This window comes from Perissodus microlepis, chromosome 4 (genome assembly GCF_051167445.1).
Source record: "Perissodus microlepis isolate ML-2025 ecotype Zambia chromosome 4, ASM5116744v1, whole genome shotgun sequence".
NCBI classification, from domain to species: domain Eukaryota; kingdom Metazoa; phylum Chordata; class Actinopteri; order Cichliformes; family Cichlidae; genus Perissodus; species Perissodus microlepis.
The window spans coordinates 18,613,914-18,631,150 of NC_140464.1; the positions used below are offsets into that span (position 1 = coordinate 18,613,914).

The 17,237-nt window shown below is 37.3% G+C and overlaps 1 protein-coding gene and 1 pseudogene across 2 annotated transcripts in view; both read right to left on the reverse strand.

Moving 5' to 3' along the window:
- LOC146388767 (uncharacterized) overlaps nucleotides 1–17,237 on the reverse strand; it is a 162,268-nt gene that overhangs the window by 132,898 nt on the left and 12,133 nt on the right. Inside the window, exon 3 of the mRNA XM_084926275.1 lies at nucleotides 14,979–14,983. Within this exon, the coding sequence (XP_084782401.1) occupies nucleotides 14,979–14,983 (5 nt within the window). The remainder of the gene's footprint in view (nucleotides 1–14,978; nucleotides 14,984–17,237) is intronic.
- On the reverse strand, nucleotides 410–3,927 carry LOC146388773 (immunoglobulin heavy variable 3-43 pseudogene; annotated as a pseudogene). The gene is made up of 3 exons (XR_014799994.1): nucleotides 3,870–3,927; nucleotides 3,614–3,787; nucleotides 410–552 (listed from the first exon to the last, which is right to left on the reverse strand). The product of XR_014799994.1 is annotated as an immunoglobulin heavy variable 3-43 pseudogene (transcript).

A 17,237-nucleotide genomic window follows, 5' to 3' on the forward strand; every position in this document is an offset into this window, starting at 1 on the left:
GTATTTTTTATTTATATTTTGTATTATTATTATTGTTGTTGTTGTGTTTGTGTTTATATATGGAGTGTTTCCAACTTCCACGGTTGTCAATTTTGGTACACAATTATATTTGCACCGTGGACCAAGAACTCCACAATTTAGTTTCTTTGTAAACTTGTCTGAGATAAAAATAGACTTTGTTTTGACTTAGTCTTTAAATGTCTGCTACTTCAGTCTTCCAGCTAAACTCACGCATAAAGCTGCAGCTATCAGTGATCCATCTGTTTTCTAAAGGAAGAGGTGAGACATGATGAGAGCTGCAATAAATGTTTTTATTCCAACTTCTATGCATATTGTCCTCTAAAAATTGAGTATTTCTTATTTCTTCTGACATATGGAGGATTTTGTACAGCTGCTGAAATGGCTCCAGTCACTGTGGCTCTCGAGCACAATAATAAACAGCAGAATCTTCAGTCTTCAGACTGTTCATCTGCAGATACACCTGCTGTCTGCTGTTGTCTCTAGAGATGGTAAACCGGCCTTGAACTAACTGAGAGTGCCAGGGTGCCAGCACTGTTCCAGATGTGAGCAATCCACTCCAGCCCTTTTCCAGTAGCCTGTGTGACCCAGTTTTATCCAGGTCCTGTAAAGGTCAATCTGTGGGAATCTCCTGGGTTTTTAGCTACTGGTTTGGATTCTGACTTTTTACACCTTTCAATGGAAGACAGAAAATAAACAGAAGTGAAATGTTTTTTGTCATAAATTTAAAGAAACTAAAAGTTTCAGTAAAGGGTTTTATCTGTACAGCAGACAGTCAAAAGTAGAAACAATGTCCTACAGTCTACCAAATCAAATAACTGCAGATTTTTCCAATAAGGTGTAGGAAAAAAAACAATTTTACACCTCCCAGGAATTCTTAATATAAGACATTTAGTCAGCTGTATGTCTGTAACTGAAGAGTGTCATGCTCCTTGTTATACAGTGAGGATGTGAACAAACAAAGAGCAGCTAATGAAGTTGGTTATTTTCAAACTCACCCTTCATTTGCCCAGCAGGGATATATTAGTTTTGAATTTCATGATTAACTGAGTTCAAAATAATTTTCTTATTTGCTTTGAAGTGTTAACAACCAGACTTTGTCAGTGAAGCCTTTTAGGAATAGTAGGGATTATTATTTTAATAACTAAATATGTTCACTGAAATAAACACAGCTATACATTTTATACAATAAAAGTCAAATGTGCATTGCTGTAACAAGAAATAGTACTAGGTATATCTATATAAGCAATCCACTCCAGCTCTTTTCCTGGAGTCTGTCTGATCCAGCTCCACTCTGAGCTTCCAAAGTTAAATCCAGATGTTGTACATGTGAGTCTGTGTGACTCTCCAGGTCTTTTAACAGTTGGTTCAGACTCTGTTATGGTCCCACTTTCAGCGAAATGGAAAACAAAGAGAACAAACAACAGGAGTGTTTGCTTTGTGTAACTCGTGATAAGAGAGTGCCTGTTATGTTTTCAAATCTGTGAATTCCCTTTAAATAAGATATAAACTGGATTCAAACTGGATTCCTTTGAGACTGTGTTCCCAGTTTGCTCCTCCTACTTACATTTATTAAACTGAAACTCAAAAGTACAGCAGAGAGAAAAATGAAAAAAAAAAGAAATGTATAAATGTATAAATATATATTTTTAAAGAATGTCTTTAGAAATTTCTTCTAATGAAATTTGACTAATTTGTTGAAATTTTAACTAATTCTAACTAATTCTGACCAACTAGGAGCTGACTAGTTAGTAAGCCAGTTAGTTCTTTTTTCATACCTTTGTGCTACTGAAAGTTAAAACTTCATGACACCAAAAGTCAAGAATGCTTCAGTATTCAAATTGTGTTTTCAGTCACAGAAATACCAGGAAATACTGCACCACAGAAAATAATAACTCAGGAAATGAAACGGGTGTAACTGAGTGCAAAAACATAACAATAAAAATAAAAATACTGCACATTGTCCTGGCTCATTTTTAAAAAATAAATTGATATGAAACTGCTCTGCCTTTTATTTTTCAAGCTTATGGCTTTATGTTAAAAAATGCTAACTGACTTATTATTGCAAGATTGTTTAATACTCTAATTTGCTCTTTGGATTTTGCAGAAGTGAAACTGTTAAATGTGTTAATCAGACATTTCACCAATGCACCTGCAAAAACAGCTGCTATCTGCTGTCAACTCTGGAGGTGGAGCTGTTGAAGTGAGTGACTGCTACTGAGAGTAATATTTGCTGATAATAACATTAGCTATCAGCAGCAGCAGCTGTTTAAAAATTAATCTAGAATATGGCGGTGATCTGGAGTTTTGTACAGAAGAATAGCAGCAGGTTCTTCTTCCAATATTTGACCTGAAGGTAAAAAGTTCTGGTTGACACATGTTAAGTCAGAGCTCTGCAGAAAATTCGCATCACTCACAAAGTTTGAACCCTGATTAATCTTCCCAGTCTAATCCAGAGTTTGCCCTGACCTCTTTGGTGAAGCCCCATTTAAGTTAGTTTCTGATCTTGCAGTTTAACTGGAGCAAGTCAGACATTTGAAAACATCAGAACCTTACATATTCAGCAATATGAGTGTTGAGAGGGACAGAGAGTGGCATGGCTGTGGTTTACTGACTAGAGGAATACGTTATTCTTCCTCTAATTTCCCTCGATGGGCAGACAATAGCTTCCTAAGATCCAAGAAACACCAGAGGATCAACCACTGACAAACACTGTGGACTCACAAACTGGATTTATATATTTTGTCTTTTTCTCTGCTCTTCTTTCCCATGTTGGACTATAGCATCCTGCTACATTATAGCTTCCAAGGATTTGGCTCCCTAAAAATTGTTTTAATAAATAATTTGGTAAAATTGTACCAAATTGTTAACATTTCTTTACAACCAGGTGAAACCCTGTATATTATTACTCAGAGGGCTCTTACAGGATACTCTAGCCTTGAAGGTTAGCAGATTCTTGGGCCTTATTTTTATACTAAATCTTAACACAGTTACCAAGTGCACTGGTATAGGTGCGAGCTACTGATAAAGGATGTGACTGAAGGATCCATCCAAACTACTCATTTCCTACTGTGTGATACCCATAGGATCAGAGGCTCAGACTTTTTAAACAGAGAGCATATTCCAGACTTTCCAGCTGCTGCAGTTGAAATCATTTTTAACCGACCGCCACACCTTTAATAATGGAATCACCTTCCATTATCAAAATTACATTTCTCTCAGCTAAACTTTCCATTGATGTCCTCACGGAATTACAGAAGACCCGAATGGTGAACTGACAGGAATGTAATGAACTTCTCAGACAAGTGCAATAGAGACTTTACAGCAGGATTAGTTTTAATTGTATTAGTATTAGTATGGATGATGTTTGCATTATACTACAGTTATGATGCAAGATAAAAGTATCATAATGAGGACTGCGGGATTTTGTACAGCTGCTTAAACAACTTCAGTTACTGTGGCTCTCGGGCACAATAATAAACAGCAGAATCTTCAGTCTTCAGACTGTTCATCTGCAGATACAGCTGCCGTTTGTTGTTGTCCCTGGAGATGGTAAACCGGCCTCTGACTGACTGAGAGTAGTTAATAGTGCTACCAGCCCAAAAAGAAATGCAAGCAATCCACTCCAGCCCTTTGCCAGGGGCCTGTCTAATCCAGTGCATCCAGTAGTCTCCAAAGTTAAATCCAGATGTTGTACAGGTCAGTCTGTGGGATTCTTCTGGTCTTTTAACTGCAGGTTCAGATTCTGTCAGAGTCTGACCATCCACACCTGGCAACAAGAAAAAAATAGAGAAATATTTAAAAATGGAAAAAGAAAGGAAACATAAGGACATCAGTAAAGGGAGAGTCACCTGCCCAGCAGACAGTTAAAAGTAGCAGTGCTGTCCAGTAGTCCATCTTGTACAACTGTTTCTGCCCACTATTCTGTCACATTCTAAGCAGTCAGACAAATAAATGTTGAAAACAATGAAACATTTGCATTGACTCCTCCTTAAAAGCTGGAAAGAACTGGTGAGTCATTAATAATTTTATAATAATATTATGAAGTTTCAAAAAGTTCAGTGTGAAACCAGGAGTTTTCAAATTACAACGTAAAGCTATCAATTAGATTCAGAAATATGTTATTTGTAATTTTTTATAAAAAATGTTTGAGCTTGTTTGAGTTAAACTGCAGAATCTGCTGTAACATGTTTGACTTTCAGGTACTGGGCGCTGCTGAGGACATCTTTAGTTCTGATGAAATGAAACATATAGTGGTTATAAAGCCGCAAAAGAGACCGTGAGCAAATAGGACAGTCTCAAATGCCAATGAAAAAAAAGTTTTGTAAGCGTTGTTTTAAAAGAATCAGTGGAGGGAGTAGATTTGACAGTGAGGGGAATGCTGTTCCAGCTGTATCCATTCAAAACACTTTCCTGACTTTGGCCATACTCTGAATTTTTTCTGTTGTAGCAAACCCAGATATGATATTTTGGGGTCTTTTCAACATTTTATTTAACTCTCCAAACTTCTGTTTGAGGACATGCATTTATTATGGTTGATATTTGTTTTTTTAAATGATTTTTATTTTGATTTGATAAAGATTTTTCTTCTATAAAAAAAAGAAAACAAACAGCTTATTACACATTTCATTCTGCTCTCCATTCTCATATAGGCTGTTGCATCTTTGTAAATGTCGCAGTCATTGTGGTTTAATAAACACCGGCTTTCTGAGCTACACTCACTGTTCTCTAAAGGGAGAAACTTGACTTTGACTGCCCTCTAGTGGGGGTTTTATTTTTGTTTGTTTGTTTTGTTTTTGTTTTTTCTCATACTTGGACAATGCATTAAGCAATTCAATTTACCGTACAAAAGTTGGGTGTTTTTGTTTCCTTTTTCTTTTTGCCTCATCTTTCTAAGATAAAACATTAACAGTTTCAATAAAACCCACATAATCAGCATTGATTTTGATGGGATTTGTGTAGCTGTTAAATTAGCTCCTGACACTGTGGCTCTCAAATAAAATCCAAAGTACAAATACAAGTACTACTACTACTACTGCTAATAATAATAATGAATAATATTGTATCATGATAACAAATAAACAGAATTGTAATCAGAAAATTGAATTGAATTGAATTTAGTACTACTCCCTAAGGAAATTATGTCAGATAGCAAAAAGTATCCATTGTTGTTCAGACTAACAGTTTAATGACCATCTGAATTCTGTGCCATTATACTTCTTAGAGGTGCTTCACTCTGGGATGTGTGAGAGTGTCAGTGAGAAGAATTCCATAAAGCCTCTCTTTCAAGGTTACTACAGATGCAATGATAAGTCTGATGAGTGTGTTGTAGTTTTGTTTCTTTTCATTCGGGTGGAAAAGTTGTTACAGCTGGACCTGGAAAATCCATTTAAATAGCTTGAATGTCTAATGAGGCCTGAAATCTGAACAGATATGAAAAGTTTATTATTAACTGATCACCATGTTATATGAAGGATGGATACTGCTCATAATGAAATCATCTTCTTGATGGCATTGAAGGAGACAAGAATGAAGAGCACAGCTGAAAGAACTGAAAAAAAAAAAAGCTTCCAGAACTTCTCAGACAAGTCCAAAAGAGACACCTTAGTAATATTAGTAACAATAACATTATTTTTAGTAATATCCTCGTTGCATTAAAATTAAGATGCAAAATAAATAAACTGTAATTAGAATTATGCAAAGATGCCCAAGCAGCCTCAGTCACTGTGGCTCAAGCACAGTAATGATCTGGTAGTCACTAAATGTGAATCCAGAGGCTGTACAAATCAGTCTGTGGGATTCTTCAGGCCTTTTAACCACTGGTTCAGAATTACTGAGAGTCCAACCATCAACACATATCAGACAAATTAAGAAAAAGAAAAAAGCAAAGAAAATGGAAATAACACAGTTACAAAGCAAGTTTAAATTTTTTCAAGACAGAATTTGGTGGGTTAGAAATGTAATTCCTTTCTGAGTAAGAAATTCAATTCTTTATATCGAATAAAATAACTTCATTGTTGTTTTGACTGGCTTGCTGTAGGGAAAATGCAGTGGGAATCTAAAAGGAAATGAGTGTCAAGAGTTTGGCCTTGGATGATTGTGAGTTAATCTATTGGTAATGCCTTTGGGCTCAAATATGGGGATCCACGCCTCTCTTCCCTCAGGGAATCAGTACAGACAAGTGAAGGCGAGAGCTGCGTTTCAGTGTCTTCATTCATCTTCCCTCAATATTTCTCCTGTTTAAGGACACAAAAAACCCACCAAATAGTTAAAACCTTCATCTGCCCAGCAGGGAGTGAAAAACAACAGTTCTAACATTTGAAGTTACTTTATCAGTTTCAGAGTACTCTTAAAATTGGACATTATTTGTACTAGAAAGTGTTTGATCCCCCCTCCCCAGGTCTGCTGTGCTGTCTCTACCTGTGTCAGAGGGGGGACAGAGTTTGATTGACCTTCACAGCCGCATCACAGCGTTCCGTCTTCAGACAGCATCTGTTATCTTTATCAAAAACAGCAACCACCCTGGTTCAAGACTGCATCCATGCTGCTTCACAGAATAAAGGACCTTGCATATGACAAGCACCCTGTTTCTTATAGACTTAACTAGCATAGACCTTTTGCAGACCTCCGTTTTTTACCAGTCTGTTTTAACTGCTTGGAAGAGTCTCTCTGTACTTTTTAAAGTACAGAGAGACTGTTCTCAATTTTATGGTGATGTTGGTGAGGAGCCTCTTTTTTACAATCCCTTGGTACCATGTAGGATGCTCAGCACTGCTAGTGTGCAGAGGTTCCTCATACATGCTGGTCTAACCAAGCTGGCGGACCTGAGGACAGCAGGGCAGTGGAAAACGGCTGCCAAGCTGACTCAGGAGACTGGAATCAGATCTCTGCACTTTCTGGAGAAGCTGGTTAAAGAGGTCATGGGTGGTCTTCCTGGACTTGTAAGGGCTGCGCTGGGGACTCACTCTGCAGATGGTCAACGAAGTTCAGCTGCCTTTCTTTCGCTGTCTGTTTGTGCCGCAGTTGGGGAGCATGACGAGGAGGGAGGATCTCTTCTTTCCTTTTGAACATCTGTTCTGGGTGACCTGTCAAAGGTTTCAAAGAAGGCTATATATGAGTTGGCTGTAAAAGTGTTGAACAGGGGATTATTGGCTGGTGTTCTGGAGTCGAGGTGGTCAGGTGTGTTGGCTCCGGGGTCATTTCCAAGGGGCAGCTGGAGCTCCCAGTACAAACCTCCCATAGAGAAATGCAGTGCGGATCTCCAGTGGAGAATAGTGCATGGGGCCGTGGCTACGAACAGATACGTGGCACATATAGATCCAAGAACAGGAAGCCACTGTTTCTTCTGTCTGACCGAGGAAACACTGCAGCACCTGTGGCTTGGCTGTTCCAGGCCAGCTGGCCTTTTTTCATTGCTGCAGCAGTGGCTTGCTGGCCTTGGGAGTGTTTTAGAGGAGGGTCTCTTTATCCTGGGTCAGTACTGCAGTATCCTGCAGTACTCTGGACAGCTTCACAGATACCAATGGAAGTACAATAAAAAGAGAGAAAAAAGTCTTCCTCAGGATGAACTCGCAAAACTACATCTTCTGTTTTTTTTTCTACAATGTCCGTTGAGGGGCTCTGTAGGAGGACACTTTTGCAATCACAGCTAAATTCACAGTCTGCTCATGTAGCTGTTATGTAAAGGGTGATTTCACACTGACTGCTCTCTAGTGTTCCAAAATGACTTGCGTCATTTTTGTGAACAAGGCTCAGCACTGAGAGAGAGTACAATGAATGTAATAACTGTCACATGGGACAGCAGCAAACTATTTTAGTCCTTTTACAAACCACCCCCCAACAGTGGGTGTTGGGTCTGTGTTTCCACAAACCCCGCTGGTTTAGAGACTTATTCATCATGAAGAAAACAAGACAGTCAACGATCGATCGATTTACTTGCAAGGGAGGCCTCGTTGGTATCTACCACAAAATGACCCCAAATCCAGCCTCCGCTTGCTGCCTTTTATTGGGAAAACAGTTCACACAATACACAATAGTTTACACGCACCTTCCCTCGTAACCCCCCTTTGTTACAAAGACCAGACACTGTATGTATATGTGTGTGTGTGTGTGTAAACATCTGTATGCATGTGAGAATGTGTGTGTGTGTGTGTGTGTGTGTGTGTGTGTGTGTGTGTGTGTGTGTGTGTGTGTCCTCCTGCTGACCAAAAAGGGTCATAAAAGCAGGAAGCAACATCACAAGAAACAGATCTTCCAGATAGGATGTCTCTGCAATAAAACACTACAGCCCCCACCCAGAACCTTGAGAATCTGGGGAGGGGGACAAAAGAATTCCTTTCATCACAGAGTTAAAACAATGTAGAGATGGTAAGCATAAAAATGACAAACATTTAACAATTCACTTTAACAGTGGGATGTGGCTGCATCCATCGGAGTATGAATGCATGTGAATGTCAGATAGAAAGAACATTGAAAAAAGTGCTTGTGCAAATGGGTGTGAATGGGTGACTGAGGCAAGTTGTGTTAAGCGATTTGAGCGCTCAGATGGAGTAGAAAAGCACTATATAAGAACCAGTCTATTTACCATTTACCATCCAGGATTTATTTAATGTGAATCCACTGGCTGTGATAGTCAGGTTAGATTGCAACATTATATTTCAGGAACCTGTCAGACCCAGGAAAACCAAGGTTGACTGTCAGCTGTCAGTACATGTTAAAGAAAAGAAAACAAATTTGCTGTAAGTTGGTAATTATATGAAGATAAAAATGATTTAAAAGCAGCATGAACTGAGTTCAAACTTAAGTTCATGTCAAGTTGCTTGCTTTGGACTTGAGGACGCTGCACTACTTATCTTGGCTGTCATCCCAAAACCTCTGCATCACCCTCGGCCAAGGCTAAAGATTTATGTGCTATCTTTTTGGGAAAACTTTTTACTCGCGAGACAAAATGTTACTATGCAGTGACAAGTGATGTAGTGATTTTATAGGAGTAACTTAACAAAGTTTTCAAAGAATGAGGTCAGCAGTGATTACTTTATTAACTGAGATTTGACCTTCTCTTTCTGCCCCTCTCTGAGATGACAGAGGTACAGCAGCCATCATGTCACCAGGCTAAGCTATGAAAAAAGGGAAGTCTTAGAGCAGCTACGTAAGTATTTTTTTTATTTTGTTTGTGTGTGTGTGTGTGTGTGTGTGTGTGTGCGTGTGTTTGTGTGAAAAATTCAGTGAAAATGATTCCATGTCAATAATTCCATTCCACGTTTACTGAAAATGTAATCCTGCTGAAATCCTGTTCCTTGAAAATAAACATAATAATGTGTGTTGAAATTCAGTTTTTTGTTTTTTATTAAAAATAAAAAAAATGACAGGTAAAATTTGTTACAGCTGGACAGGGAAATCCTTTTATACAGCTGGAATGTTTGATGAGCTCTGTAATAATCCCCAAACATATGAACAACTGAACAGTGGCTACCCTCCACGATGGCATTGGAGGAGACAGGAGAGGAGAGCTTAGCTTAAAGAAAGATAAAGTCGGTTCTCAGACAAGTGCAACAGAAACATCTTAGTTGTATCAGTTGTTACGAACTTGCATGTTCATGTGTTCTGTTTTGTGCAGGTGATGTATCTTTTATGTTAATTCAGCTGTGCCAGGGCCCTGCTCCGATTGGTGCATGGATACACCGCCCCGGCGTGACTGGTTCCAGCTGGAGGACCCGCCCATTAAAAGGAGGCTGGAGCGCTACGACGGGAGAGGTCCTCGTGTTTTGGTAAGGTCAGGGGTGCGGGATTTGTGTAGAATTTTTTTGGTTTATTATTTTGGCCTTGGCTCACCCTGAAGTGTTGACACTCCCGTTTTTGTTGTTCCTCGTTATCACTTTATAACTAAATGGCATTATTAAGAACGGATTTGTTTTCTGTGGCTGCTTGGGTCTTGGGGGGGAAGCGAGTGCCTCACTCATGTTGTTGCCTGGCCCTAGACGGGTCGTAACACAGTATTATTAGCATTAGTGTTCATAATATCCTTATTATACTGCAATTGTCATTGAAGATAAATTAAGTATGGTGACCACTGTTTGATTTTGTACAGCTGCTCAAAGAATTTCAGTCACTGTGGCTGTCGAGTACAATAATAAACAGCAGAATCTTCAGTGCTCAGACTGTTCATCTGCAGATACACCTGCTGTTTGCTGTTGTCTCTGGAGATGGTGAACCGGCCTCTGACTGACTGAAAATAATGGCTGTAAGCACTGTTATAATGGCTTGCAAGCCACTCCAGTCCTTTTCCAGTAGCCTGTTTGACCCAGACTAAATAGTAGTCAGTGAATGTGAATCCAGAGGCTGTACAGGTCAGTGTGTGGGATTCTCCAGGCCTTTTAACCACTGATTCAGACTCAGTTGGAGTCTGACCGTCATCACCTGTAAAATCAAAAAGAAAATAATTTTTTATCTTTTAAGGCTTTTAGTTCGAAAGCTCTGACTTTATTAACACAAAAAAATTCTTGACCTGCCCAGCAGAGAGTTAAAAGCAGCAACCCTGTCCTGCAGTCCATCATTCGAACGTGAGTCCACTGATCTGTCATCGTCTCTACAGGCAGATAAGTAGAAGTGAAAGACACCTCAGTTTTGCATTGGCTCCTCCTCACTGCACGGACTGAGCTGAAATGAGTGTGTACATTGTGTTTGCAATGCATATGCTGAAAATCAAACTGTTTTCATAATGTACTAATTTCTGTGAAGTACAGGAAAAAAGACAGCAAACAGAAAAATCCAAAAATGCACTACATATACAATTTTTTAATTATGTAATGAGTGTCAGAGTTTTCTTAAACATGGACACTCTGTACTAACAAGTTTATTGACAGAAATTGGCATAAAAATGATTTTAAAATGCGGGCAAAAATATCTTCCTGGTTGAAGTCTACACAGTGATTTTTACACTGTACTAAAACAAAACAAAAAAAAAAAAACATATATCATTACTGCCCCCACAGTGAGCAGCAATGAAACCTCTGTGAGGATTTAATGAATAAATTATTGGTCTTGGTTTTTTCTAATTACTGTAATTCTAGCAGCCAACAACAGTATCTGATCACAATTAAACTCCTCTTATTGCTCCACGTCACTGACTATGACAAAAGGAAAATTCCAATTGTCAGTAAAATTTATACAACATGTCAGTTATTTTTTAATAATAGGTGAGTTTTTAACATTTTCCTGCCCAAAAGAATTTCAGAAGGTAGAGCAGGTCATCTACTAATCAGATGCATTGTACTGTAGAAATGAATGGCTGAATAAAGCATGTTCTATACATGCATTATACAAACTTTCTGATTTATCATTGCAAGTGAGCTTTTCTCAGTATCCACCTCAGCCAAATTATGTGATACAAAAAACATTTAATAACTGATTTAGAAACTTAGTAGCTTTGAAGATATAAAGCGAAACTCCTGCTATGTCTGGTTAAAGAAAACAAGGAAGTTGAACACGTTCAGGCGTTCATCAACGATCTGAGAAATAACTTCGTCAAAGTAATCTAAACAGTTTAACTACCTGTTTTGCTAATAAACAAATTAAAATTTTCATTAATTTTTAATCCTGCTCTAGATGTTGGCAGTTAACCATGTCACATGCTCAAACCTTTTTATTCAGTTGTGATATTCTATGATTATATTGAAAACATTTTGTTTTCAAATCAAGATGTAGACGTGTGTTTCTGAGCTGCTGTGTTAATCACAGGACAGATATTACAAGGCTATGATTTTATAGAACTTGGTGCATAACTGTAGATTACAGGCAATATAAAGTGCTTAAAACTAGCTCAACCTTAAACATCTGCAGCAGTGATAGTGATCCATACAAGACTGACGGAGGATATTTCTCTGCAGAACGTTTATTTGTGATACATTGACAATAAAAAAAAGTTTTATGTGCAACACAGTTTTATGTGTAGTGAAGTGTTTTCTAGTACTTTATTGCGCCTTTTACTAAATGCATGATAAAAAAAAAAAGCCAATCAAGGGTCAGAGGAATGTGCAGAGGAGAGTGCATAAAGAGGAAGAGCAGCATATTTTAATGTGGCCCAGTTCATACTGTTAATTATTTTATTTTATTTTATTTTATTTTATTTTATTTTATTTTATTTTATTTTATTTTATTTATTTATTTTTTGTTTTGTTTTTTGAGTGATGCTGTGAGGTGGGAGCTTGTTGTCTTTGTTTGCTTTCCTGCAAAAGCCACTGCAAGCCATTGGTTGAGGTTTATAGAGTGTGGTTCAGTAGGAAGAGGTTCATTTGTTCAGGTCAATTGATAGTTTGAACCAGCACACAGTAATAAACAGCTGTGTCCTCAGGCTGCAGATTCTTGTATGTACTTTTCAAATAAATGTAAATAGAATATGAGAAAGTTTTCATGACTCATTTTTACATTTATTACTTGTGTGTGGTTGTGTGTTGCTTGTTGCTGAGTATTTGTGCAGGTCTGTCAGTGGTTTGTATCACTGTGTCGTAACGTGCACAGTAATAAACAGCTGTGTCCTCAGGCTGCAGATTCTGTCCTGTTATTGTCATTTTTCGAGCAGAAGTGTCTCTGCTCTAGCCAAACTTGTTCTTTAAAGCGTCATTGTTGGTAGCGCTCCCACCATACCACATGATCAAAATCCAATCCAGTTGTTTTCCTTCCTGTTGTCTGATCCAAGCTGTTGCATAGATGCTATCAGTCAAAGAATAACCAGAGACTCGACAGGTGATGGTCAAAGACTGTCCAGGCTGCACAATCATTGAATCTGGCTGGATGAAATCAATACTGTACACACCTGTGGAGACAGAAATCAGCATTTAACCCTTTAAGACCTACCATAGAACCAAGTCCGCCAGAGCTTACTTTATATCTTTACATGCTGTAGTGCCATTTTTGGGAGCATTTCAAGTTGCTATACATCAATACAATTGTTATAGCCTAAATTTTAATAATATGTATGCATTAAGTCCATAGTAATTACATAAATTGCAAAAAAGTGCAATAAACTACAAAATAATTGAAAATCATTTTTGTTTTGTTTTTTACATATATTTCTACTTAGAGGAATTTAAGAGGTTTATCCCTCAAAACTTTACATACAAAAAAGCTGCAAAAAATAGTTGACAAGAACAGGAAATTTATTTTGACTGTCTTTATAGTTTTATTTTTGAGATACACCAATTTTTATATACTGCAGAAAAAACAAAAATAAATATTATAATGCAAATTTGCAAAGAAAACAGCATGTGCATCAAACTAAACTATTTAAAGCAGTGCAGTTTGAGTTATAAGCATCCCAGAAACTATTCAGAAAAGCATGATGTCAAACATGACTTTTAAAAACACCAGTATAGGTTTATAAGGCCTATAAATAAAAAAACTACATTTTCCGCGAAAATGACACCACTTCCGGTTTCGGGCAGGTAATGGTGGACATACGATACGTTCGTGCTGACGTCTATTCCAACCTAGGAAGTGTTACGAACAGCTGATCGGATCGGCAAAGCCTGTTTCTGGAATATTATGGGTTTTTTTGCTGGAAGTGGTTTTTATCCAATCTTTGCAAAACTATACGTGGAAGGAAACCGTGACCTCGGACAAGCTGATGACATAAGATGTAAGTACAACTCCTCCGGTTTCATATGCAAAAAAAATTATTGTGCTAGCTTACGTGGTTCCGGTTCTACAGGGATTTAAAAATAGTTACACAAAACGGAGTGTGCCCGCTCTGACCGGCTTTGAAGTATTTAGCATTTCTATTGTATTTAGTGTTGTGAATTCAGGAAATCTTCTCACAGGACGCAGCAGCCAGCAGCAGGATCAGACCTACTGAGAACATGGTTAATGATGAAGGTCTTCTGTCCAAATATTGAAGCAGTCACAGGCTTCACAATTATGAGAAAGATCATGGTGGTCATTTAAATAAAGGGGCTTTGCATTGCAAAAATTCAATATGATTCAATGTACTCTCAATGTACTTTTTTTCAGTTACTATTTTATATTCTCTTGTGTAAAAAGTGAAAAGTGTGATTTTTCTTTTTAAACTTGATCTCTCATTTTCAGTCTCATCAATTCTGATGAAAAAACTAGAGCAGACTATATAGATCTGTACAGATCCACACTACATAGATCTAGAGAAATTAAAACATTAGTATAGATCTCAGGTCCCCTTTTGTTTGCTACTTTACACTAATAGAGTAAACTGAGGCTACAATATGAGCTTCTCACTATTAAAGCTGTAATGGGCTTTAAATCCTGCACTAGATGTAAAGTGTTTACAGCTATTTCCATTGCTCTTTCTTCAAGAATTCAACAGGATGAAAAAAAGTTCTAGACAGATGTGGAGAAATTAATTTAAACTGTCGGCATCTCTATGTTGTTCAGTGATTTTTACACTGTACTAAACTCACTCATCAGAGGAGTGAGCCCAAATGATTCCCACATAAGAAAAACATTTAATTACCATCAGTGTGGGTGCTGATGCTCATGTGATTACCTTCAGCTCAGACATATACAGTGATGGGAATCACGGCGTTACACGTAACGGCTTTACAAGTAATTTATATTTGCATTTGAATTTATTAAATAATTCAATAAACATGGTGTGGTTGTTACAGTGAAAATATCACTTTTTCTACACTGTTGGGCAAGCACTGCAGTTACAAGAATTTCCAGAGACACACTAGACTGTCAACATCCAAGTATGTACATGAACAAGTAAATGGACTGTGCAGACACCTCTGAAATAATGGGTGTTTTACTTTGCTCACTGCCATTGAGAAAGGCAAAGAAACAAATTTATATCTGATGGAGGCTTTCAAAAGCTTTACATCTGAAACTGTGTTAAATTTGGTTTCTCAGTACTGTTCACTAAACTCTATAGTGGTCTGAGAGCACCTCCTCTGGTGACTCCATGCTACAAATACACAGGCACTTTGTGTTACTATGGCTGTGGGGTACAGTTATGCACTGCAGTGTCTGCAAGTTGCAGATTCTGCCCTTTTAACGTCAGGGTGTTGATAGTGTAGTCCATTTAAAAAAAAGCCTTTAAGTAGCTGCTACGAAAAGTTTAAAATGAGTTTAAAAAATAATTTAATGAAATGTTTTTGTAAAAGTGACATTAAGAAAGAAGAAGAAAGAAGAGCTTCCAGTACTTTTAGTATAGGATAGAATTGGTAATGAGATACTAGTGGACCAGAATTACTACCAGCAGTGCCTTTTTCCCCTCCTCCACCTGATTCACACCTTCAGATGGCACCATTGCAGACAGACAAACATGTATGTGAGTCAGTTTTTTTTTTATTTGTTATTTATTTTCTTTTGGTAAAAAGCAGTGTTTCCATGCCTGTTTAAGTATAGATTTACTGTTGTTTTTGGAAATGGTAAACTGACCTTGAAAAACTTTCGGTTTTTCTATTATTGTTTCTCATGTTTTGGAAGGTTTTCGGTATCTTCACTATCAACAAACTCTAGACATTATTCATATTCACTTTACAGCATGTGTGTCAATGTGTGTTGCTTGCTGCTGAGTATTTGTGCAGGTCTGTCACTGGTTTGTATCACTGTGTTGTAACGTGCACAGTAATAAACAGCTGTGTCCTCAGGCTGCAGATTCTGTCCTGTTATTGTTACTGTTTGAGCAGAAGTTTCTCTGCTCACACTGAACTTGTTCTTTAAAGCGTCATTGTTAGCAGTGTTCCCACTAGCCCACATGCAGTTAATCCAGTCCATTTGCTGCCTTTGCCTCTGTCTGACCCAACATGTTCCATAGCTGCTGTCAGTCAAAGAATAACCAGAGACCTGACAGGTGATTGTCAAAGGCTGTCCAGGCTGCAAAACCCTTGAATCTGGTTGGATGAGATCAATACTGTACACACCTGTGGAGACAGAAATCAACATTATCACCATCCTTTATATGAATATTCAGTGTTTCTAATGTGTTTATTAGATTAAATCCACCAAAAGTTCCTCACAGGATCCAGCAGCCAGCAGCAGTATCAGAGTGAACATGATTGATGCTGAAGCTGAAATGATGTGAGCTCATTCGTCCTCTTAGTGAAACACAGAATCACCAATCCCCTTTTCACCACTTTTTTATTTGCATATTTTTAAATAAATTATATTTACATATAATATTATATTTTCTTTTTGACAAGACTGTATGGCAAAGTGTTTTTATTTAAATGACATAGGCTGGGTTTATTGTAGTGTGACCATGTAGATGATTAGCATAATAAACCATTTTGTTTTTCAATTTTAAAGCTTTTTCAAATAGAATGTAGTTTATTTTCATGGAAACTGAAATGAATAGGAATTTTTTTTCCATTGCCACTAAATATATTATTTTATTATGAATATAGACCAAGAAATGACTTATGATACATTTTTGTAACAAAATGTTAAAAAAAATATATCCACCAGAAAATTCATGATTACTCTTACTTTATTTTTTTTTTGTTTGTTATGTTTTTTTTAACTCGATGAAAAGGTCTAAATAAGGAAGATTTAATAAATGTCACCTCCTCCAGTGTTCTGATTGTTTTGCTGAAATCTGACTAAATCGAAACCAATCAAATCACCACTGATGATCAGAACAAAAACAAAAAGAAAGTAATCTCTAAAAGCCAGCTTTTAGTTCGAAAGCTCTAATGTAATCTCTTCTTAAATTCTATATATTTACTTTTACTTTTAATGGGCATGAAATACATGGTATTATAAAATCTTTAGGGACAAAATATGTTCATTGTGCCTTTATAGTTTTGAATTTTTTACTATTTCATGTGGAAATTTAAGGAAACTGCTTAAGGGGTTAGTGGAGCTTCATAAAGCAATAAAACATTACCATGCAATTATTAGTTTAGGATTGTGTCATTTAAAATGATTACTGCATTTTGTAAAATGTCCTAACAAATTCACTGTGAGTTTTGAACACAGCATTCAAACAGTCTTATTGTCTGTAAAAAAACAGTTGCTATCTGGTGCCGTGTCTTGAGACGACATGTGAATAAACCTGTCTTGAAACGTCTTCGCAATTAGTGAGAGTACCATCTGCTTTTACTACAGTCAGTAGTCAGGAGCGATTTACCAAACGTTTCAGTGTTTAGTCAAATGCTGCTTGACAAATAGTAAATCTGGAAGAGATGGCCTTGAAAATAAACTTTTTTCGTCACAGTCCAGAGTTTTCTGTGGGCTCTTAAGTAAAA